The sequence below is a fragment of the Puma concolor genome, chromosome A2, assembly GCF_028749965.1.
Source record: "Puma concolor isolate L17-30 chromosome A2, mPumCon1.1.hap2, whole genome shotgun sequence".
Lineage (NCBI taxonomy): Eukaryota > Metazoa > Chordata > Mammalia > Carnivora > Felidae > Puma > Puma concolor.
In genome coordinates, this window is record NC_141668.1 from 28,039,813 (window position 1) to 28,064,980 (window position 25,168).

General features: G+C 40.2%; 2 protein-coding genes across 2 annotated transcripts; one reads left to right on the forward strand and one right to left on the reverse strand.

The window, feature by feature from the left end:
* Positions 1–36: 36 nt before the first annotated feature.
* Positions 37–826, reverse strand: LOC147583081 (uncharacterized). Its single transcript, XM_086681819.1, is given in 4 exon segments — positions 37–232; positions 234–480; positions 483–619; positions 621–826. Coding segments are annotated over 4 exon segments (690 nt in total). The 5' UTR covers positions 731–826.
* GPR37 (G protein-coupled receptor 37) lies at positions 283–24,649 on the forward strand. The gene is made up of 2 exons (XM_025929955.2): positions 283–2,436; positions 18,883–24,649. Exons 1-2 carry the CDS (start codon positions 1,414–1,416, stop codon positions 19,699–19,701), a joined length of 1,842 nt encoding a protein of 613 aa, XP_025785740.2. The 5' UTR covers positions 283–1,413; the 3' UTR covers positions 19,702–24,649.
* Positions 24,650–25,168: the final 519 nt, after the last annotated feature.

The following is a 25,168-nucleotide window of genomic DNA, read 5'->3' on the forward strand; positions in this document are numbered from 1 at the left end:
GCGAAGGAAACCTCTGAGCTTCCTTTCTCTCGAGTCTCAGCCCCTGGGAATACCGAACGAGGTGAGCGGGCTGCTCACCTTACTACTCCTTCGGGGCCGAGGCCTGGGCATGCGCACGGCGGATGGGAAGAGAAAGCACGGGTCTCGCCCCTGCTCCTCCCCACCCGGCTCTGGGACCTGTCAAGCTGGTTCCGACATCTGGGGAATTAACGTGTCCCGCCCATCCCTAGCTCCGCGCCCCGCCCTTGTTCCCTCTCCGCTTCCAGCTCCTGCGAGTGAAAGCAGCTACAAAGGGCTTGAATGAAACGTGTGTGGGTTTAATGAGTCGTAAACCACCAGGGAATCCAGTCTCCCCACAAACCGGCATCTCTCCGAAGAGGCAGAGGAGGGGGAGGAGGCAAGGAGCGGAGCGCTGGGTGTCGCCCTCGCGCGCAGCGACTGGAGCCGCGGGGAGAGGCCGGGCCACCTCCCCCTTTCCGGCCATGCACCGCCTCGCCCGCGGCGGCTCCAGGCACCACACTCTCCGCCCGGGTAGCGCCCGCTGTCGCCGCCACCAGCTCTTTCGGCCGCCGGCACGGGCACCGTCCACCGAGGAGCGGCGCCCGCCCTCCTCACTCCCGCCATCGACTCCCTTCTCCGCCAGGACGCACCGCCCAGCAGCCGGCGCCGCCCCCTGGTCAACTTTGAGCTGGAGGAGAAGCAACTTTGACAGTGACCACGGGTGTCGCATCCCGCTTCTCCACGGCAGCAGCGGCCTGGCGAGTCGCTGGGGTTAGGTGGGGCAAGAGTTTCCCGGGCGCGTCTGCGCGGCGTCTGGCTGTTTGCAACCTGTTTCCAGCGAGCCGGGAGCGGGATTGTGGCTGCCAGTCATCTGAAGAAGGGGAGCTTGTTTTTCTCCCCCTGTAGCGACCTCGGCTTACAACTGGACAAAGCGGTTGAAAGGATGTAAAAAGGCAGCACAACGGTTACCAACTGGATAAAGCTGTATCGAAAGGATGTAAATAGGCAGAGCAACTGTTACCAAGAAGGCAACCACCCAAAGGCAGGGAGGAACGTGGGGCTTGGTCCGGGCTTCTCCCGGTAGCAACATTCATCAACAGTCAGGTGTTGGTTACAACTTTTCAAGGTCAGCCGTCGGGAGCAGTGACTCCCTCTCTGAACCTTGCGGGGGGGATACGCAGCGCTCGGGGTGGGTTCGGCCGAGAGATGCACGGGAAGCCAAAGGAGGAAGGATTGTAGAGGGGGAGGGTTTGTGACCCAAGACCCATCCCCCAACCTCCCCGTAATCTCCCGTCCCCCACTGCCGGGGCGGGGGTGAGTATGTGACATGTGTCTAACTCTCAGCAGCAACTTAGGCAGCAGGTGTCGGTCCTAACCGGGAGCCGCGGCCGCGGGGAGCGCCCTCACCGAGCCATGCGGGCCCCGGGCTCGCCTCTCGCCCGCACCTTGCGGCTGCTGCTTCTGCTACTGCTCAAGGTTTCTGCCTCTCCTGGCCTCGGGTCCGCTTCTTCGCCAAGAAACGAAACTTGCCTGGGGGAAAACTGTTCACCTGCACTGAGCCACCGTCGCAGCAGGGACTCTTGGGGACTGGGAAATTCTGCAGAAGACCTGCTAGCCCGTGCGCTCAGGGAGGAGGAGCAGGGGGCAGCGGTGCGCGCACCGCCCTTTAGGGACATAAGGGCAGCTCCGGGCGGTGACCCAGGTGCAGGCAGAGGGGCGGAGGCGTTGACCGCAGAACCCTCGGGACCTCCAGCCAGGCCGCCTGGAGCCTGGAGGTGGAAAGGTGTCCGAGGTCAGGAGCCCCCTGGAACTTTGGCGAGAGGGAACCCCCCGGCTCTCCAACTCCTCCTTCAGATCTCAGAGGAGGAAGAGAAGGGTCCTAGAGGCTCTGGCATTTCTGGGCACAGCCAGGAGCAGAGTGTGAGGACGGAGCCTGGCGCCAGCGACCTTTATTACTGGCCAAGGAGAGGCGGGAAACTCCAGGGCTCCCACCACGACACCCCACCCAAGACGGTCAATGGACTGTCTGGGCACGAAAGGAGGACAATTGCACCCCCTGGCAGGGCGCTGGCCCAGAATGGGTCCTCGGGCGAAGGGATCCACGAGCGCGGGGGTCCCCGCCGGGGAAACAGCACAAACCGACGCTTGAGAATAAAGAACCCCTTCTACCCACTGACCCAGGAGTCCTACGGCGCCTATGCGGTCATGTGTTTGTCTGTGGTGATCTTCGCGACTGGCATCATTGGCAACCTGGCGGTGATGTGCATCGTGTGTCACAACTACTACATGCGGAGCATCTCCAATTCCCTCTTGGCCAACCTGGCCTTCTGGGACTTTCTCATCATCTTCTTCTGCCTTCCGCTTGTCATCTTTCACGAGCTGACGAAAAAGTGGCTGCTGGAGGACTTCTCTTGTAAGATTGTGCCCTATATCGAGGTAATGCCTTCCAGGGGGTCTCAAGCTACTGGCTTTACCCATTTCTGGGATTTATAGCATCAGAACTGCTGTTCCACGCACCTACCTGGCTGCTGAACCCCTTCACTTTTTTTCTGGGTACCTTCCTCCATTTCTCTTGCCAATCATTGAGAGAGAAGGAGGGAGGAAGGAGGGAGGGGGGAGAGAGAGAGAGAGGCAGCTTTGTTCACCCACCTTCAAATTCATTTTCTCCTGGATTACATAATTAATTATGATCTCATAATGTATAGAATTGTTTAGATTTTAAATTTATCTCTCTGAATATGGCATTTATATATATATTTTTTTATTTGGCACCTATCAGAGATTCTAGGGTTAATAAGTGACCAGTCAAGGTTGTCTTACCAGAACTCAGCAACCACAAAAAAACCATGTTTTGTTTATCCAGTAGGGCTCCAATATGATTTCTCCCCAAGAAGATTATTGCATTTTTTCTTAAATATATAAGTTGGAATACTATTTTATTTAATAAAGGAAATCTGCTTTTGTCAGTTGGCTTCATGATATGTTAATAACCTTCCAAAATTAGTTTACGTGTCTTTGGCTCTCTGCCATGCTATCCCATCTAAATTCTTATGTCATTTTTGATTTCTTTCCTTTTCCTTCTCCATTTCTTAACAGTTTTATTTCTTTCGTGTGAATGCACTTAAGCAAGAATAACACGTTGGCCATCATGGCATAGAATTTATATATAGATATATAAATTCTCAGAAGTATACAACATATACTTGTCATTTGTTAGGGTATTGATTGGCTATTTTAAGGGATTGACTAACTCTAGAAAATTTCTTAAGAAGAAGAGGGAATATAACAGGTTCCAAACTTTGGAAACAAAAATATTTCTGAGGAAAATCTTAACTGTTTCTTCTTACAGCTAGTGTCCTGAACCATTATTATGGTGGTTGGAATTTGCTCTTTAAATGGCCTCTCTTTAAACACCAGCTCTTGGAAGGAGCCCAAGTGCTTTGTTGCCAGTTGTGTTTTTAGCCAGCTGGCCCTTGATTTCCTCCATTCAGACTGCCCATTTCATTTATGGAAGCAGAAGAAGGGAAACTGTAAATATTCCAGAGCCCCTGATCCTGTCTGGCACCAGGGCCAGTGACACTATGTTCAACATTGTTCCAGGGCCTAAAGCTAGGGGATAAGTAAACAGAAAACAGTACCTACTTAGAAGAAGTAAGGGAAGAGACAGTAAATGAGACCCTCTGTTATCCTGGCAGGGATCAGATGCAGAATCATTCCATGCTGGCTAAATCAGCTGTTGCTGCTTCACCAAGACCTAGGGTTTCTCTTGTTGCCAGGCTCCAAGTAGCTCTGAAATGTCTAATTTATTTGGTAGTTCATTTTTGAATTGCAGAGGAGGTAATTGAATTCATGTAAGAGAAATGTGCCTATCAATTGCAGCTTCAAGGTCAAGATTTAAGATTTCTCTGATTGTTTGCTTGAATAATGCAGAAGAAATTGACATACAAGAATGAGACAAAAGTAAACTATACAGTGACCAGGAGAGTTACCCGCTCCCCACCCCCCACTGCCGCCATACAAGAGAAGTGTATTGGCTTGTCTAAAATGTACTGGGCATGATAAAACCTTTATACATTAGAGGGAAAAACCATATAAAGAAGACAGAAAAAAAAATGGGGAAAGAAAAAACATATTACCCAAGTTCTTGAAAAAAAAAAAAACTTTAAAAGAAAGGAATCCCATCCAAATTCAGAAAAGAATATAAAAACTCAGGTTTAATGCAACCTATGAGTTTTGAGTGATGATGGTATTATGTATGTCTTTTAATTGTTTTTCTGACTCTGAGGATTCTTAAAAAATGTGTATTTTCATTTGTATTTCATTTTTTAATTCTCTGCTTAAGTTTATTTTTTACCTCTTTTATTATTAAAACAATTACTGCTTTTTTTGTTTTGTTTTGTTTTGTTTTGTTTGCTCTGTAGTTTTTCCTATTCTTTATAGCCCTATTTTTTTAGTTATTAGTACTAGGTTTTATTTTCCCTAGAGAAGCAAAGGTTGGAAAAAAATTTACTCATTTTTTTCTTTAAAAATTAGACTATAATATACATTTTTTATTGTTAAAGTAATGAATGACTATCTTCAGATGTAGTGTTTCTACATTCCTACCTAATCCTATTCTTCTGAAATAATTTTATAATGTGTTAGTATGTTTTGTGAAAATAATTATTGGATAGTAGTATCAGCCCCATAGTTCCTGATTTTGAGAACAAGAAATACAGTCCAAAACTCAAAAATAAAACAGTTCTGCCTCCAAGAAGTAAGAGATTTAGTGCCTGTTCCGTGTCACGTCCCTGAGAAATCCGACCCAAATGTGGATATTTGCTTCACAGGAAGTTTATTGGGGTGTGTGCTTAGGTTCAGTGCCTCGTAGGGAATGAAGGAAGCAGAATTGGGCAGGGGGGAAAGTTGAACCGTGATACAGATCCCACTGAGACCTCAGCTGATACCACAGGGAGTTGCAGGGCCCCGAGGGCCTTGTACAATATCCTGAATTGAGGCAAGATGGCCCAGACTTTATGTCCCCTAAAGGGACCAGTCACTGGATGCAAGTTGCTTCCAGGGAGGGGGCATAACCTTGAGCTGGGTGAATCTCTCTGAAGGGCAGTTCCTAGACAGGGATGCAGCTAAGAGCCGTCAATCACCACTAGTCCCAGAAGTTGGAATCAGCACTTTATACCTGAAGGAATTCTGTGGGGAGGCAGTCTGGAACCACAGCCCTCACTACAGTGGCTTTTGAATTATCATGTTAAATTAGAACCAGCGGGCAGTCTGATCCAACCCTCTGATTTTAAAGATGAAACATGAGACCCAGAGAGGAGAAATGATCATCTCAAACATATATACCTATTCCGTGGTAGCCAGACATTTTGTCTCAAGCTTGTTTATTAGACAAACATCTAGGAGGCAAGAATGTCCAGGGAGTGTTTCTTTCGATGTCTGCTCCTTGGTGTCTTTTAAAGAAGATTTTTATATCCAGTAGGTAGGGAAAAAATAAGCTCAGTTAACATCATTTGCTATATGCTGAAGTTTATGGCTTTTTATATTCTTAGGTTTCATCTTGTTTGTCTTACATTAACAGTAAGTTCCAGGGGTGCCTGGCTGGCTCATTTGGTAGAGCATGAAACTCTTGATCTTGGTGTTGTGAGTTCGAGCCCCACATTGTGTATAGGGATTACTTAAAATAAAACCTTTAAAAAAACCCAGAACTTTAAGTTCCAGAGTTGGTAGCTGTTTAAAAAAAAATTTTTTTTTTAATTTCAATAATCTGATACAATTGCAGTTTTTAATATGTCAAGCATGATTACTTTAGTTATCAAATCAAGTTGCATAGGTTACATTTCATGTTCTCAAAATCACAAAGTGTTTTAGATTGGTAAAAGACACTATAAATAATTACATTTCTTTAAACTTTCTCAAAAACCTTTCCCCCACCAAATTGTTTTCTTCTTGACCACAAGACTTCTAAAATTATTTGAATTTTATTTCCTTTTATTTAGATTTTGCCTTCTCTTCACTTTTTACTTTCTTATATTTATTTGTTGACATCCCCCCATGCACGTTATTATTGATTTATAGTGTATGATTTACCTTTTAGATAGTAATCTGTTTTGCCTTATCCAGTGTTTTTATTTTTAATATTTCTTAGTATAAAATTTTATCCACAATTAATTTTTATTTTTTATTGATGTATAATTGACATATGATATTAGTTTCAGGTGTACAACATAATGATTTAATAGCTGTGTAATCGTGAAATGATCACCACAATAACTCTAGTTAGTATCCATCACCTTACATAGTTATGACATTCTTTTATCTTATGAAAATCTTAAGATCTACTTTTTTACTTTCCTAGCAACTTTCAAGTATGTAATGCAATGTTATTACCTATAGTCACCATGTTGTACATTACATCCCCATGACTTATTTTATAACTGGAAGCTTGTATCTTTTGACACCCTTCAACCATCCCCAGAAATTCCAGCCTCTAGCAGACACCGGTCTCTTCTCTGTTTCTATGAGCTTGGTTTTTTGTGTTTTGAGATTTTTCATTCTTTAGATTCCATATATAGCTGAGATCATATGGTCTTTGTCTTTCCCGGTCTGGTTTATTTCATTTAGCATAATGCCCTTGAGGTCCTCCATGTTGTTGCAAATGGCAAGATTTCATGCTTTTTTGTGGCAGAATAATATTCCATTGTAAATATATACGCATACATACGCACACCACATTTTCTTTGCCATTCATTCATCAGTGGACACTTAGGTTGTTTCCATATCTTGGCTAATGTAAATCATGCTACAATGAACATAGGGGTGCGTATATCTTTTCAAGTTAGTGTTTTCACGTTCTTCAGATAAATACCCAAAAGTGGAATTGCTACATCATATGGTAATTCTATTTTCAAATTTTTGAGAAATCTCCATACTGTTTTCCATAGTAGCTAGACCACAGTTAATTTGTATTCACAAATTTTCTCTCCTCTCTTCTCTTTGCCTTCTTTTCCTCTTCTACCATAGTTCTTTCCCCACCCCCACCACCCCCCTACAACTTCATTATTAGCATAATCTTAAGGAGACAGTGGAATTTTGGGGAAAGTTGGGCTTGTGTAGAAAAATAGGAGTTGTTTCTTCAGCAGAAATTACACATCTTTGCAATTTACATTCAACTCTTGTTTTTATTTCACTTTGTTGGCATAAGGCTTGACGAGAGTAGCCAGCTTCCTGGGTCTGTTGCTAGAGAGTTGTTTTATCATATTTAATGTTGCTATGAGTGGGAATATAGTGGGAACTGTTGTACTTGATAACTTCTCTCTTTCTATTCCAGGATTCTGGTATCTTTGGGGCCTAGTGATAAATCCTGTAAGGACCAAGGGCAAATGGAATGATAGGAGAAGGGGATAGGAGAGAAGAGAATCTGAGTGGATGGTGGACATCCTAACAGACACATCATTTTAAACTCGTTTATCAGATAGTAGACAAAATAGACAAAATAAACAAAACTATGCTCAAAATGATAGTTGTATGTGGAAAGAGAGGGGCAAGGGAGAGGGAGGGAAAAAAGGAGGGAGAGACAGAAAGATGGAAATGAAGGTCTGGGTATGGACTGCAATAAGAGAATGGTATAGGAGTTTCCTACCATACTATTCCTTTAAGGATGTAAAAAATTATTAAAGCCAAATAATTCAGGCACTGAATATGGCAACTGGAACAGATCATTGCTCATTACTTGATGGAAGCCAACCGGTCAGTGTATCGTCTGATTCCAGTCCGCTGCCAAATATTTATTTCTGTTGGGACATTAATTGGAAGTGTTGAATGATACAGGCTCCCCCTTAAAGAACTCATACCTTCATGATGTGTGATAGGGAAGAAGGCTTCAAATAGTTGTAAGATAATCTCAGATCGAACTTTATTTTTATTTTACTGGGACACAGATTCCTACGTGAGGGTAGAGGATGGATAGAGGGAATGCATCTCCCCAGGACCCCTGGACCAGGGATGATTTGTGAAAGATCTACAATCTTTTGTGGTGAAAAGAGCCAAATTCTCCAATGGCTTTAAAAATACTGTTTTTAAACTGAGTGGACTAGATGGCTCCTTAATTGCCTGAGACTGTGGTTAGCACTGGCAGGTAAGAAAGGAAGGATCCTGGAAGCTGAAGATGACTTACCATACAGGTATGCGATTCCACACAGATTGCCCTAGAACCCCACATTCAAGTAACAGCGCACTTAACATGGCGGATGGCAAGTTTGCTTGAGTTGTGGATTAGCCATTAGGTATTCTGATGGACTTGTAAGTGGAAACAAACAGTTTTTTGAGCAATTTGAAAGTTACTAATAATATTCTCTGGAAAAATAAACTCACTGTGTGAGAATGGTGCTTAACAAATATTTTATGACTTCCCATTAATCCTTTTATAATCGTTTTCTACATTTCCACGGAATAAAAATAGTTGATGATTCTCACAGACAAGTTTTAAAAAGTTATAGAATGAGCTCTTATTTACAATGCCATTTATGAATAGTGTATGGCAAGGTTTACTGAGTTTAGATTCTACATAAATAAAAGTTTTATGATAATCAAATGTGAAATTCAAATAATTACCTTAACCATATTTTATACTGAGAAGCCATCCTTTTCTAAAGTTTGTCAGTGAAGACACACAGAAATATGGATTTTCTCTACTCCCCTTCTTGAGATATTCATTGGCATTCAGCTTGGAAGGATTATATATAAAACAGCAGCACCCAATAACTGATTAAAGAACAATTTGAGTAATTCATTATCTTCTATAATCCTTTTCCATGTATGTCATCATTCATTCATTTATTTACTATTCGTTTATTCATCAAAAATTTATCGGACTTTTCTACTATGTCAGGTACCATGTTAGGTGGGGATGGGAATAGAAAGCATGGGAGAAAAGGGGGGAGAGTTTCCAGACATGCATAACATAGATTCCTTACGCTTTTAAAGTTATAGAATAAGTGAGGCACCTGGGTGACTCAGTTGGTTAAGCATCCAGCTCTTCACCTCCCTTCAGGTCCTGATCTCATGGCTCTTAAGATCAAGCCCCAAGTCAGGCTCTGTGCTGACAGCCTGGAGCCTGCTTGGGATTCTCTCTCTCTCTCTCTCTCTCTCTCTCTCTCTCTCTCTCCCACTCACATGCGCCTGCATGCACGTGCACATACACACACTCTCTCTCAAAATAAATAAAAATAAACTTAAAAAAATTAAGTTATAGAGAAGTAACGTTCTGCAGTGTAATGAGTGCTATAACAGGTTTATTTAATTTTTTTCATGTTTATTTGCTTATTTTAGAGAGAGAGAGTGTGTGTGTGCACACACATGTACATTTGCACACAAGCAGAAAAAGGGCAGAGAGAGAGAGAAAGGGAGAGAGAGAGAGAGAGAGAGAGAGAGAGAAAGAGAATTCCAAGCAGGCTCTGCACTGTCAGTGCAGAGTCTGATATGGGGCTCTAACTCATGAACCTTGAGATCATAACCTGAGCAAAAATCAAGAGTCTGACGTTCAACTAAGTCACCCAGATGCCCTATAACAGAGGTTTAAACAGGGTATTATGGAAATCAGGAATGGGTCCTGGAATGAGTCCACTCACAGTTGTACTCAGAACCAAAAATGGAGAAATACAAGTGAAAACTGTGCTCTAATTATTTTTCAATCGTATTCTTATTAATCTGCATAAATCTATACAGCCTAGGTCCATGATGAAAAGATACAAATATGAAAGTCTCTTAATTCTTGCTTTCTTATTTTCTCAATATTTCATGGGATAGGAAGCCCATTAGAATGATTGGCAAGATAATTGGGCAGATAGGACAGCCCTAGAAATTTCACTTAGAACACAGAATTATTCTAAGAATTAAATTGTTATTTGGAATACATTGCCTGAGATAACCATCTCTGCCTTGGAATTATGAGTCTATTAGCCATAAGGAATTAAGCCGAATTTTAAAATTTTACTTAAATGAATGATTTATTTAACAGTGTAATAAACAGTACACTGATTTGAGTCCTTTTCTTCTGAAAAATCTCAAAAATGTACCTCTTATTTAATTTGACCTTAGAGAACCTAGGAAGAAGGGCTGACAATGGAGATACTTTAGACCCTATTATAGATACTTCAGACCCTATTATAGAAAGAGTATCAGAAAGAATGGACTTTCTCAAGAATTGGATTAATCTTTCAAGCAAGAAAGATTCTGAGTGAGGACTTATCCTGAGTTCCCATGGATTGCCAAGATACCTAGTTATACTAACAAAGCATCCTTCAACAGCAAAAAGGAAGCAAATATACCTGCAAAAGCAAAATAGGTCTGAGTTTATGGTTCCCAGGCTGAGTGGGTGAAGGCATATCTACCATGCTTTTCCCCTTCCACACCATGGACCTTGATAGAATGTTTCCACCTTTAAAAGCTCTTTCCATGTGCTGCAAGTAGATTTAACAGTGTCACATTGGAAGCACAGGGATCTGTGTCTGGGGTGTGGACTGTGTGGGGAGAGGGATGGGCAAGCTACTATGCAGTGAGATTTGTGTCTGGCATTGCACTTCTGATTTCATCCTCTTGGGATCCTCCTGTCCTTTAACTTCCCAAGAATTGACCTGCCAAAGTCTACTAATTAACCCAACCTTCTTGTCAAGACTAACTCTCAAGTATCCTAATCAGAATGGCATTCTTTTTGCCAGAGGAGCTGATCTCATCTAAACTTTCAAGGTAGAGTGGAAAATGGGGTTGCTGCAACTTCAGATATGGGGCCTCTCTATTTGAAAAGTAGGTATACATACTTTCCATAAAACTTCCATAAAACACAGGATGGAATCACAGTGCCAGGCTTATTCCCGAGATAGAATACTTTCAGTTTGTGAATTTATGATGGCTTTCACTGTTATTTGTCAGCACACTTGAATGGTTCATAGCATTAACAAGGCCAAGGTCACTGATTTGATCCAGGACTGGAATGAGTCATTTTCATTAGTCTATGACTGTGCTCAAGGCTGCCATTTTTTACTTCCTGCTCGTCACTCCTCACCCTAAGTGCCTTTTCTCCTACCTTCACTGTCTTCTCCTTGGTTCAACTTTCTCATGTATAGGAAAAGATCTGTTAACTCATTCACAGCAAGATGAAAGATTTAGAGGTACATACCTTTTATAGGAGGATTGAGTGAAGAAAGAGTATTTCCTTAACAGACTACCAAGAGTGGAGTTTTGGCTAAGAGAAGAGAAATTTTGTCTTCAAAATTTCGGGTTTCTTAGTGTCATTCAAATCATAATTACCCAGCTGCAAATGGATGAGGAATATGTTTTTAGTTTAGGTTTTCTGTCATGCAAACTAATATTATTAAGGACAAAGGAAAATTGGTGAAAACTGATTACTGTTCTTTGGAAACTCATCAGAGCTTGGGATGGCCAAGCTTGGGCTTGGGATAAATATTACATTTTTAAATGGATTTTAATTATTGAGAATCAACATTCAATATATAAATTATATATATTAACATCTGTTGATTTCAATAGATTGCTTCCCTCCTAGGACAAATGATGTTAATTTTGCTTCACTGTTATTTTTTATACTAATGAGCATTGACACATTTATAACCAAATTATAATATTTTACGCAAGTTGTAGTAAAATGTGTGTGTGTATATGTATGTGTGTGTGTGTGTGTGTGTGTGTGTGTATACATATATATATATGTACTGTTATACTGTGTATATATAGTTCACAGAAATGTACTGTGCTGCAGAAGCCAGAAGTCACAATTGGTAGGAAACCTTATGTCAAGGTGGGACAATAAGGTAAAGAAAGATTTATAACATCAGTACAAGTTTGGGGGTGATATGTTAGCTTTTAAATAGTCTCAATTGAAAAAAAAAAAAGAGAGAGAGAGGGAGGGAGCCAAACCATAAGAGACTCTTAAAAACTGAGAATAAACTGAGTGTTGATGGGGGGTGGGAGGGAGGGGAAAGTGGGTGATGAGCATTGAGGAGGGCACCTGTTGGGATGAGCACTGGGTGTTGCATGGAAACCAATTTGACAATAAATTTCATATTAAAAAAAATAGTCTCAATTGTTTTTAAAATAAGTAAGAGCGTGTTACTAAACTTAAGCAAAAAGGAGGGAGATAGAGAATGAGACAATAGTAATAGTCAATATCTTCAAAATATTTTGCTTTTCCATAACATTGGGAATCAAGTATAGATGAAATATATTGGGTATAATTGAAATAAATGGATATTTATAATATGTGGGTGTATCAGATTAAATTCTAGTGATTTTGATAAAGGTAAGAAGCCTTCTCTTTGACTGTGGAAGAGTGGCTGTAAATAGCTTTATTTTGTTTTAGAGATGCACGCATGCCTGGAAGGGGTGCGGCAAATCTCTCCTCCTTGCTCTATTTTGACTTGGAAACACTAATGGAAGTGTGTTACTACCACAGTGTCATGACTTGCATGCTTTCTGAAATGAAGACCTCTTGAAAAAGGCCATCTTAGTCACAGCAGAGTCTCTGATAACATGTTAGTCCCACTGGTGTTCAAAGAAGCGTCTCTTTCCTGGAAAAGTTGCCCTCAAGTGCTGTAAGCGTAAGGATTATGGAAAATGCAAGAGGACGCCAAAGACATACAAGCTGAAGACATTTAGAGTTTCAAAGGAAACTCTACCCTGTGCTCCTCCTGCTTTTTTCCTGACTGATTGTTAGGCCTGTAACCACAGACTTATAATAGATTATCATTCATGGTCCAAATGAATGGGTTTTCTTAACAGTAATGCCCTTGTTTTGTGAGTTACTTGTATACAAAGGAGTACACAGAAATAGATCTACTTAAACATCTTTTTGAGGTAAAATATAAGTTAGGATAGAGTACAGTTGTCATGACTTTAGTTAGAAATTTCCCTATTTTCTAAAAATCAGCCTATTCACTGTACTGAAGCATATAGACTTAATTTCATATGAAAGACATTTTGCTTTGGAAGTACATTGGTCTCCCCCCCCCCCCATTGTTATCACTGATTTATATCAGAAAGTTTAGCAAGAGATACTATTTATTTGGTAAGAGTTGTACCTTCATAGCTTACTCTCATTCAAAATGATTTCTTATTTGTCTGTCTGCAGTACGCTTCTGAGAAATGGAGCAACAGATAAGACAACAGCCAAGGATCTTCCTACAAAGATCCTTACCATTTTTCATAAAGCATCCGTGCATACTTTCTTCCTATCATTTTGAGGGAACGGGAAAAGTGACTATGATGGCCTAGGCTTTCTCATGGGCTGATATTTTTGTATTGAATTTGAACTTGAACAGTGGGAAGAACATTTTGACCCCAGAGCTGCTGCTTTCCCACGGTGAGTACTCATGTATCAACTTTGTGCCTGCCCAGTGCCTCGAAGCAATGCCGCAGGTGGCTGCAGCTTGGAGAAGCCTCACCACTCTGGATGTGGACTGAGCGGGCGCTGAAGGAGTTTTATGGTTGTTCCTCTGGGATATGGAGAAGGGCAGAGCATTGCTGTTTGGAAGAAAGATTTTGTTTGTGTATTTTGATGCCAACACCCTCAAATGCTTAATATCTTTTTCCCAAATAGTTAAAAATTTATGCTTCCAGCTTCCCTCTGATCTTCATTCTCAAAATTAATAGTCTTGTCTATTAGAAGTGTTTACAGTTCTGCTTTTGTTGATGTTAATTATTTCTCCCATTGCAGTTTAATTAATAGGAGATTGCATCTTACTCATTCCATCTCTCAGGATGTGGCTTCAAAAAACCACCCTTCCAGCTTTACTCCCAAGAGCATATTTCTTAGTGACATTGAATTTTAGCAATCTGATATGGTCATTAAATGCAGAAGATCCAGCATTTATGATACAGTTTTATAATTGCATAAAATTGCACTATTCATCTCGGTAGAATTTCTAATGAGCTGTAAGTAAACAAATATGTTTGAGAATTGTGATAGAGATCTTTTCATGTTACACCAACATTTTGCATTTTTAATTGCATGGATAGATTTTATATCTGAGATAGCAGAAATTAGCCCACCACCCATGATCCAGATGTTTTTTATCAATTAATTTCTGAAGTTGATTCTTTGCAGATGTTTAAAGCCTTCTATGAATAATTTGGGGATGTACTGAGCAGGGGCTTTGTACCTTTCTTGCTCTTTCGCTTCATAAAATCAAGTGCATAAGTAGATTTGCAGAAAAGTATCTGAAGTGATAGCACTGCAGGCAGTGGCAGTAAGAGGGAGGAGACATCTAGGACCGGCCTTGGGGCTGCGGTTGCTGTTGGCGACTACATGGTAAGTGCCATCTGCATTTGGGGCAGCATTTTACTCCAAGGCCCCAGCTCTTGTGACTTTCCTGCTTCAGCTGGATACTAACGGAGGAGAACACTATCAGAGCGAAGTGCGATTTGACAACAAGAAACTAGGTGCAGGAGCCTCCTGAAACTTGTGTATGAAACTTGGGAAGCTTCCCTCAAACCGCGATTTGGATTACAGATCAAATACGTTCTTTTAAACATATTTGGTGCTCAGTCCTAAAGCTTTTGAGAATATGGCTGAAGAACTAAGCATCTGCAAATAAAATACAATGTAGAAGGGTGCCTGTGTGGCTCGGTCGGTTAAGCACCAGACTCTTGGTTTCTGCTCAGGTCATGATCTCACGATCGGTGGGATCAAGTCCCGCGATGGGCTCAGGCTTATAGCATGGAGCCTGCTTGGGATTCTCTCTCTCCCTCGCTCTCTCTGCCCCTCCCCTGCTTTCACATGCAAATAAACTAAAAAAAAAAAAAAGCATAGAATTCCTGAGTGAAAGTAGGAGCACATGTAAATTTTGCTTAAGAGACTGTTGAGAACTGAGAGCAAACTGAGGGTTGATGGGGGGTGGGAGGGAGGAGAGGGTGGGTGATGGGTATTGAGGAGGGCACCTTTTGGGATGAGCACTGGGTGTTGTATGGAAACCAATTTGACAATAAATTTCATATATAAATAAAAAAAAAAAAAACTTGCTCTGGCTTTTGTTATCATGTGCAATGAAATATACAGAACCTAGAAAGCATTTTTTGGTTTTCTAGCAAGTGAACTTCTTCTAATTAAAAGTGGATATGTATCACAGTTCATAAATATCTAAGGAGAGGCAATCTAACACACCCTTCTTAGTACATGTCCACCTACGTTCATCGGTTATTACCTTTCATGAAATGCTTTGCAACAGACTGAGAGTTAGGTATGCAAATGCTAGCTCTTGTGATCATTGGTCCAGATCTTAAATCTCTGTGTTTAAAATTAAGGAGATTAATCAGGGGAGAAGATGCTATCTCTTGAGTGTTATGTGTTCTTTGTAAAGAATGATAGAAAACTACCAAGCAAAGAGATGTTCCAAGTCTCTGAGAGATTGCCTGTTGTCAGATTCCCTAGTGTTTTTGTCTTACCAAGCTTTCCTTTTAATAGAAATGCTATTCATAATTGTAAAAGAATGCACAGCATTAACCTTTGTAGCTTTCTTTATGGACTGACTCAGGATACATGGGTGACATGCACAAAGATTTGCATTAGTGAAGATGACACAGAAAGCCTTGCTGAAGATGTGTGTGCATTTGATAGTTGGAGAACCTTTTGTTGTTTTATGTTCTTCTAGAGAAATGAATCAAACTGCTTGAAAAACTAGTATGTAAATGTAATGTTTCAGAAATCCATGAAATAAAATACTGCAATTTCTAAGTAATACTGTTTGATACAGACCTTGAGAAGAGAGCAAGTCCTCGGGTTTCCATTCAAAGTGTGGCAGTTACTGACAGATCTGATCTTAAGACAGTTGCACAGCAGGGGCCTCAATTTTAGAATTATTTTGAATCTCTGGCAGAGATGCAAAATAAATTACCATCAAGATGAACAATTCATTAATTTGAAGGTTAATTTTAAAAACGTGTATGTAGAGATGACTTTTTACGGCAGTCATATCGGATTGATATTCCTTGTATTGGTATGTATGGAAAACTTTCTGAAGATTTTGTACAACAGGAATTGTGCTTATAAGCTCAGTCATGTAGTCTTGATCTGCCTTGATGTGGATTGTGAGTCATACTTTTTCTTCAGTTTTGCTTTTCATACACTTAAGCCCTCATTACATCTCGTTTTCAGACTGTCTCAACTAAGAGTTGTGAGAATAGTCAGGGCATGGATGCCACGTCCTTACTTTCTGTAGCGGGACTGGTAGACGTTGACTAATGTGTTGTGTGTAAAAAGGGGAGAACATTGGACATTGGAACTCTCGTAGAATCTGCAAGGCAAGTTGCCATCATTACTGGGGAGAGTGACAGCTTGAATGTGGCAGATAAACAACCAATGTGTTGAGTGTCCAAATTGTTATGACAAATGGTTTTCCTTTTTTCAACATGATCCCTTTGAGTTCCAAAAAATTAGACATTAACATTTACAAAATGTTAATGTCTAATTATATATATATAAAATGTTAATGTCTATTATATATATGTCCAGTATATATATGTGATATATATATGTCTAATATATATGTATATATGTATGTGTGTGTGTGTGTGTGTGTGTGTGTGTGTGTGTGTGTATTTCCCCCTTGCCCCTTTGCCAAGGCATGACCAATAGCTGCCAGAGGAGAGTGCATGCACATACCGAGTGTCCAAGGTACACCCCAAAACATCTTTCCCACCTAGGGAGTTTTTGTCTCCTGTTTCATCTTAAACCTCATGGACAGTTTACCATCTACCTTCATTGTCTTTACTTAAGTATATAAATAATGGCTACATGTATTAAACATTAAATTACTTCAATTTCCTCTGAATAGTTGAGTAAATCTGGTGCTCCCAGATGACGACCGTGTTTATCTTGTGACTGTGAGAACCACCTTCCCCCTCTTGGCTGACTATGACCTCTCTGAGGGAAAGAACGGTTTCTTGTTTCTTTCTATATCCCCAATATCTAGCAGAGTGTTTGCACATAATCGATATCAATAAATGTCTGCGTTGAGTACATGTCTGTGTACCCTATTAGAGTGTATGATGTTTGTAAATATTTTACAGACTACAGAATGATAGTATGTTTACATTAGGAACATGCATTTATATTCCTGGCAAAGTATCTGTGTGAAAAAAATATGTACATAGTTTTGGTTGTTAACCTTTAATTGTTGATTTAGTTAGATGCCTGGGCCGTGCGCATATATGAGTTTGGATACAGGGCTCTATGTGGGCAGTGTCAAAGGGTTCTTTGATCTGAAATTTTCCTATGACTGGTATATTTAGACATTATATCTGGCTCCTTTTTGCATATTTTCATGGTTACTTTTTATATCTCCTATTTCTTTGACATTCTTTTAGTATCATATAATTTTAAATTTGATAATGTACTTATTTCATGGTAAATGTATACGGCTGATATATGCCTGATTCTGTACCTTGCTTCTTTTGGCACATAAGTTCACAAGTGGTGGGTTGTCTCTTGCATATCGTGATTTTTAATTGTGAATTCATGTTCCCTTGAGTTTTATCTGTGGATTTCTCTGAGGCCCGCTTTTAAAGTGCGTTTTTCCAGAGAGGTTTGTGCTTTCTTCCACCAGGTGCCTGGGACAATTTAAAATTGTAATTTGGGTTTTTCTGAGCCACATAGATGGTGTTAATTCTGGCCTTAAGCCAGTGTAATTCGGGCTCCTGGTTAGAATTTGCCCTTTTTTAAATCTCCAGTTCACCTAGATCCAAATCATGTAATGCAGACAAGTTTCTCTACTATTTCCCTTTATGTTTTTTCTCTATATACCCATGAAGATGTCACTATTTGGGGAATTTGAAATTCATAAGGGGATCTTTGACCTAATCCCCACAAACACTGACTCTAGCCTTGTTTCTTACCTCTCTACCTGGGTACCTGGCCCCATCCCTCTGGCTAAAACCAACCTGAAACTCTCACTAGGAAATGCAGATATCCCTAGGGCAAGCATGCAATGTGCAGGGGGAGGAGTCACTGACCTGTTGGGCATTTGTTTTTTCATCGATTTCAAATTCTGGAGACTTTGCCTTTCTTGTTTTCCGGAAGTATATCATTTGAAAATAATATTAAAATACTTTATTTTACATTAGGAGAAATTGGAGATCTCTACTCATCTCATTTGTTGGAAATAAACTCTTGTATGTTTTAAGTTTATTTATTTGAGGGGGAGAGAGAGAGAGAGAGAGACAGAGAGACAATGGAGGAGGGGCAGAGAGAGAGAGAGAGAGAGAGAGGGAGACAGAATCCCAAGCAGGCTTTGTGCTGTCAGTGCAGAGCGAACTCACAAACTGTGAGATCATGACCTGAGCTGAAACAAGAGTCAGACATGTAACTGGCTGAGCCACCCAGGCGCCCCGATAAGCTCTTAAATGTTTGCTGTGTGTGAGGTGTGCTATCGGCCCCCACACTGGAAAACATGATTATCCTTTTAGTAATGAAAATGGGATACACTCAACTATCCTTCCTTATCTAGATCTTCTGGTGGCAGGCATTTTTGTGGTGACTGAAATTCTTGGGGTGTCTGTGTTCTTTTCAATAACAAAGTGGTATTGGACTAGTGGGTCCTTATGGATCCTTCCAGCTGTAAATTTTTCTGACTCCATGACCCTGAACCACTACATTTCTTTCCTTTTTTTTCCTGCCTATTTTCATCTTCACAATGATTTGGCAAATGTCACCAACCCAGTTAACGAGTTAACCGTGCCTCATTCCAGGAAATTGTTCTATTTGTGGTTTTTCGTTTGTTTTGTTTTTTCCCCGTTTTGCCAATCTGTATTTATTGCCCAGTATTCCCATCTTTCAGAGATCACCCGGAATAAACGCATTCTGTGCTCCTCCCGCAGGTGGCTTCCCTCGGAGTCACTACCTTCACCTTATGTGCTCTGTGTATAGACCGCTTCCGAGCAGCCACCAACGTGCAGATGTACTATGAAATGATCGAGAATTGTTCTTCCACAACTGCCAAGCTTGCTGTTATATGGGTGGGTGCCCTACTGTTAGCACTTCCAGAAGTCGTTCTCCGCCAGCTGAGCAAGGAGGATTTGGGGTTTAGTGGCCGAGCTCCCGCGGAACGCTGCGTCATCAAGGTCTCCCCTGACTTACCGGACACCATCTACGTTCTAGCCCTTACCTATGACAGCGCAAGACTCTGGTGGTACTTCGGCTGTTACTTTTGTTTGCCCACACTTTTCACCATCACCTGCTCTTTAGTGACTGCGAGGAAAATCCGCAAAGCGGAGAAAGCCTGTACCCGAGGGAATAAGCGACAGATTCAGCTGGAAAGCCAGATGAACTGTACAGTGGTGGCTCTGACCATTTTGTATGGGTTTTGCATCATTCCTGAAAATATCTGCAACATCGTTACTGCCTACATGGCTACGGGGGTTTCCCAGCAGACCATGGACCTGCTTTACATCATCAGCCAGTTCCTTTTGTTCTTTAAGTCCTGTGTCACCCCTGTCCTCCTTTTCTGTCTTTGCAAACCCTTCAGTCGGGCCTTCATGGAGTGTTGCTGCTGTTGCTGTGATGAGTGCATTCAGAAGTCTTCAACAGTGACCAGCGACGACAATGACAACGAATACACCACAGAACTCGAACTCTCGCCTTTCAGTACCATCCGCCGCGAAATGTCCACTTTCGCTTCTGTTGGAACGCATTGCTGAAGAACAGCCTTTTCTTTGGTTAGATCTATGTGTTTGATTTTCATATCCTGTCAACGTTTTTACTTCATATTTTTCCCTACCGGGGAAAAATGCAATGAAAGAGAGAAATATTAACGACTGTAGAACTGATTTTGCAAATTAATATTTGTGCTTTGAAAAAAAAATGTTTATATTTAGTTATTTAAGACGTATGAGAAGGCCAATAGTTTTAGATCATTATATCTGGTATGGTGCTAATATTTTATTTGAAAAAAGTTACTGCACCTTAATTAATTACTAACTTTCTTTTAAAAATATAATCAGTGTATATTGATGATAGCCATGCGATTTTGTAGGTTATTTTATGTTTGAGTTGTGATTGACAGTATATTGTATATGGTATCGTGAGATGATTTGTAGTTAAGGAGCATTCACAAAGTAGCACCAAATAAATTATACTTTATTGTTTAATGTCATTGTCAATCTACTTTTAACCGAGATTCAATAAATCTTTTAATTGCCTTAAATACACAATTACTGGTTCTACGCACAATTTAAAGTCAGCCTTATTGCTTTAAAGTTCTATTTTCCTTTAAGGCAGGTAATCACTATGTTCTAAAGCAGTTTTCCTAATAGTACTATTTTATATGCATGATTCATATACAACTATATTGTATGTTCAAACAAAATTGTATTTTTAATATTCAGATACAGATGTAAAATTACTTCCAAGTATTTATAAAATGTGAATAGACAGCAGAGCAGGAAGAAAGTATCTTTTTTATCATTATTATTCACCTCTGAATTAGCATATAGAGCTATAGATTTTCCCGTTATGAATTATGAGCAGAATCTAGGACTAAAACATGATGCACCTGTCATCTGATTTCCTCTGAACACTGACCTTTGAAGCACTCTGAATTCTAACTTTTCTCCACTTAAAAAATGAACTTGGTTACATCTGTGTGATTTAATTTCTCGAAGTAGAATGAAAGTACAGTAGTAGGATAATAAAATATTTATATATCTTGATTTGAACACTTGAATATTCAAATTTATTTTGAATTGATATTCCATAAGCTTCCAACAAAAAACTAATCCTCTCCATTTGAATATTAGATTCCCCTCAGGAGTTTAAGCTCCGGCAGTTGTGTAGGATGACTGCCTGCCATGCAGGACACGTGTCTAAATCAGGTGGCAGAGACAGCGGCCTAGCGATAGATGTAACGTCTCTGTCTTCAGACAAAGCATAGAAGGGAAACCAATTTGCTGGCCAGAAACCACCCTCTGTTTTCAGCTTGTCAATTTCTGTACATTGAGCATAACCGAGCGGTGACTTCTTTCTTCCAGATTACAGCATGATGTTATTTAAATTGTTAAGCTTTAGTGTTAGAAAAATTAAAGATACTTAATCTAGACTGTTCATCTTCCAGATGACACTCAGATTAACTAAATGACAATGTCCAGAATATCTCCCTTTCCCTAGTCCAGTACTCTGTGAAGGGATTTCCACCCACCCCACTGCCCCACTATCTGTATTGTATGGAATTTGAGGGATTTGAGAATGAGAGAAAAAAAAAAAAAAGATACCATTGTCTTCTTATAGATCCCTGTAATAAATCTTTGGAAAACTTCTTGAGGACACCTAAACTAGGTTTGGCTACTGAGATCAACAATTGTGATTTCACAGTGTCTCTCCTGAGACTTAGTCAACTTTATAAATCAAGAAATACTGACTAGGTGGCTCAGTCAGTCAAGCATCCGACTCTTGGTTTGAGCTCAGATCTGGCAGTTCGCGGGATTGAGCTGTGCGGTGGGCTCTGTGCTGACAGTAAGGATCCTGCTTGGGATTCTCTCTCTCTCCCTCTGCCCCTCCCCTGCTCATGTTCTCACTCTCTTTCTCACTCCCTCTTTCTCTCAAAATAAATACATTTTTAAAAAGAGAGAAAAACTGAGAACATGATGTAGAAAATGTTCTATGTTATCACCTATAGTAAATAAAAGTAACCAGAGCTTAGTGTCAGATTTTCAAAATCAGGCAGGGGTGGCATGAGAAAGCAGAAATAAGACAAATGCGTGTACAATTATGGTTAAAGCTGGGACCTGCTAGGGAGGTGTAAAGGTCCATGATGGATCAGAAAAGAGAGAGAGAGCCCACCAGACTGGGAGAGATCGTGAAAGGCTGTGTAAGATAACTGGATGGATAGTCAGAAGTTTGATAAAAGTACTATGAGGAGTGAACACTCCAGGAGGAGGGAGCTGGTTAAAGAAAGGAAGAGAGAGAAAACTCGTGGGGTACGACTGAAGAATAAATGTTTGGTTTGGTCCGGTCTGGTTCCCATGCTATGTGTGCATAGAAGCCTCATGGAATATGCTGATGAAAATATGCACTGAGATCATATTATAAAAGGGTCATGCTTTGAAAGATGTTCAGACGGAGTCCTTCAGGAAATGTGGCTTGTTTTTTGAGCATTGGAAAAACATTGTCACAACTCTGTGGTAGGAAGATCAATTTGAAGACAATTTAAATGGGCTATTGAGTCTGAAAGTGAAAAAACAATTAGGAAAATATTATACAGGTTGGACTCCAATGGAGGCAGTTGGGACTCAAATTTCTTTTTTCCTGGTATCCTTGACTTTCAGTTGAAACATATGCCTTCTTATTGAATGCTATCTCTGTCAAAGTAGAAACTTTGATAACCACAATGAAGTCATCCCAAGGATGAAGTAGCTTGGAAGTTTTCTCATGGCCTTGATCACAGCTTTCTCATAAGAATTCCTACAGCATGCTTTTAAAAAAAAAAAATAACCTTTTTTGCTCTACTTCTTTCTAATCCAGATCCCGTCCCGTGTCTTCCCCCTCCTCAAATTTTCCTTAAGAAGAGAAATTCATGCATAAGATTAAGTCTACTAAAATTTTGATTGATCAGAAAACTCTACAAATGGTGTCTGAGCTACTGAACCAAATCAACTCTGTGGTTTCGGGATAGTCAATGAAACTCTCTTCAAAATATCTATGTCTGTATCTATATATCTAGATGTATGTCTATATAGATATAGATTATTCATTATATCTATTATATATCTATAACTGGATAGAATAATCAACTCAGCATTTCCTTGATAATTCACAATTCTGAAGACTTCAAATCTATGACTTCAAAAATCAACTCATTTACATTCAACTCAATGATCCTTTATTAAACCTCTTTATGCCTGGTGCTAGGCTAGGCAGTTGGAACACATAATTTAACTTCTTTTTTTTTTTTTTTTCATTTATTTTGAGATAGAGAGCTAGAGAGCATGAGTACGCATGAGTGGGGCAGGGGCAGAGAGAGAGAGAGAGAGAGAGAGGGAATCCCAAGCAGGCTCTGCACTACCAGCGTGGAGCTTGATGTGGGGCTTGAATTCACGAACCATGAGATTATGACCTGAGCCAAAGTCAGATGCTTGACCAACTGAGCCACCCAGGTGCCCCTAACATTCTTAACCTTAAGATCCTTGCAAATAAAATTTCGTGTGACAAGTGCAGCATGCATGAAGCACAGAGTGGATGGTGGGAAGCTGAAAGTGAACCAACTCCCTTTGAGAGCTCAGTGGTTGGGAGGAAAGAGATAGGAATGAAGGCTTCACAGAGGAGGAAGAGCAAATGAGCACTTCGTTCCATATTTCAGATCTAAGTGATTTACATCTGAATCCAGATGAATTTGTGTTTATTCTATGGACATGTAGATACTGTTTTTACAAATATATGCTTAATAATTCTGTTTTTTCATCATTTACTTTTTTCTCATAAAAGTGGAATTAGAATAAAGGTCCACTTCCTTAATAATTATGATAAGATTGATTTTTAGTGTGTTATAAAAAGTATGCAAGTGAAATTGAGTGCAGAGCATGGATGGGTGAAATAATGACTCTTCCATTATATCTCAATTCATTTATTCAACCAATGAATACCATTTATTCAACTTACTACTATATGTTAAGCACTGTTGTGAGTGCATATGCCATAGCTGTTAAAAAATTCTGAAGAAGCCCTCCCCTCTCTTGTTGAGAGAGACAGAAATTATACTAAATAAATGTTAAAGTATTATATACACATGGTATGTTTGATAATGAAAAGTAACATGGACAAAAGGAGTACCAGTGTAAGGAGGGATTAGGAAGAAGATGTTAGTGTAAAGGTGATATTAGAGTAAACAAGTTATATAGCCATCTGGGGGAAGAGCAGAGGGAATAGGTGAGGTGCAAAGGCTCTGAGGTAGACACATGCTTGATAGGTTTCGGGAATAGAAAGTGGCCAATGTGGCTCGAACAGATTGAGGGAGGGGAAGAGAAGTACCATATGAGATCAGAGAGCTGAAAGGATGCCAGATGATAAGCTATTGCAATGATTTTGCTGTTTATTCTGGGTAAGACTCCATTGGATGGTTTAGAGAGAGGACTGACTTGACTTTTTAAATAACATTTAGTTATTTAGTTTTAAAATTAAGATACATTTTTTATTAAGATATAAAGTACATTCACCCCTTTTAGCATATAGTCCTGAGCACATATCATCATGTAACCACCACCAAAAAGTATAGAACAGTTCTATCATTCTAGAAAGTTCTATAGTTCTATAGAACAGTTCTATCTTTCTAGAAAGTCTCCAAAGACACATGGAGGCATGTGTCTTTGTAGCCAACTCCTTATTTCACCCTCAGCCCACCTACTGATCTGTTTTCTGTCCTTATAATTTACCTTTTTCAGACTGTCATATAAATGGATTATACAATATATAGCTTTTGAGTCTTTGCGTAATATATTGGATATTCATCCATGTTGCTGTATCAGTAGTTTCTTTCTTTTTATTGTGAAGTAATATTTTATTGTATGGATGTATCACAGTGTATGCCTTTCCCAGTTAAGGGACATTTGCACTGTCTCCAGTTTCCAGTTTGTTATGAATAAAGTCACTATAAACATTGATGTATAGTTTTATATGTGGACATAAGTTTTCATATCTCTAGTAAACAGCTAGGAGAGGAAATTTAGGTAAGTCTACTTTTTTTTTTTTTTTTAACGTTTTTTTTATTTTTGAGACAGAGAGAGACAGAGCATGATTGGGGGAGGGGCAGAGAGAGAGGGAGACACAGAATCGGAAGCAGGCTCCAGGCTCTGAGCCATCAGCCCAGAGCCTGATGTGGGGCTCGAACTCACGGACTGTGAGATCGTGACCTGAGCCGAAGTCGGCCGTCCAACCGACTGAGCCACCCAGGCGCCCCGGTAAGTCTACTTTTTAACTATGAGAAACGACCACCTGTTTGCCAAAGCTGCTGTACCATTTTGCCCTCTCACCAGCGGTGTATGAGAGCCCACATCACTTTCTCCATATTGCCAACAGTAATTGGTATTGCCGGTTTTTAATTTTTAAAAATTTTAGCCATTCTGATAGGTATGTAGTGGTAGCTGTGGTTTTTTCACTTCTCTAATCAATTTTATTTTT

Excerpts from the sequence above, each read along its gene's own strand:
- GPR37 (XM_025929955.2), top strand. The coding sequence starts at position 1,414 with ATGCGGGCCCCGGGCTCGCCTCTCGCCCGCACCTTGCGGCTGCTGCTT. Across the intron at positions 2,437-18,882 it reads AGATTGTGCCCTATATCGAG|GTGGCTTCCCTCGGAGTCAC; the intron begins GTAATGCCTTCC and ends CTCCTCCCGCAG.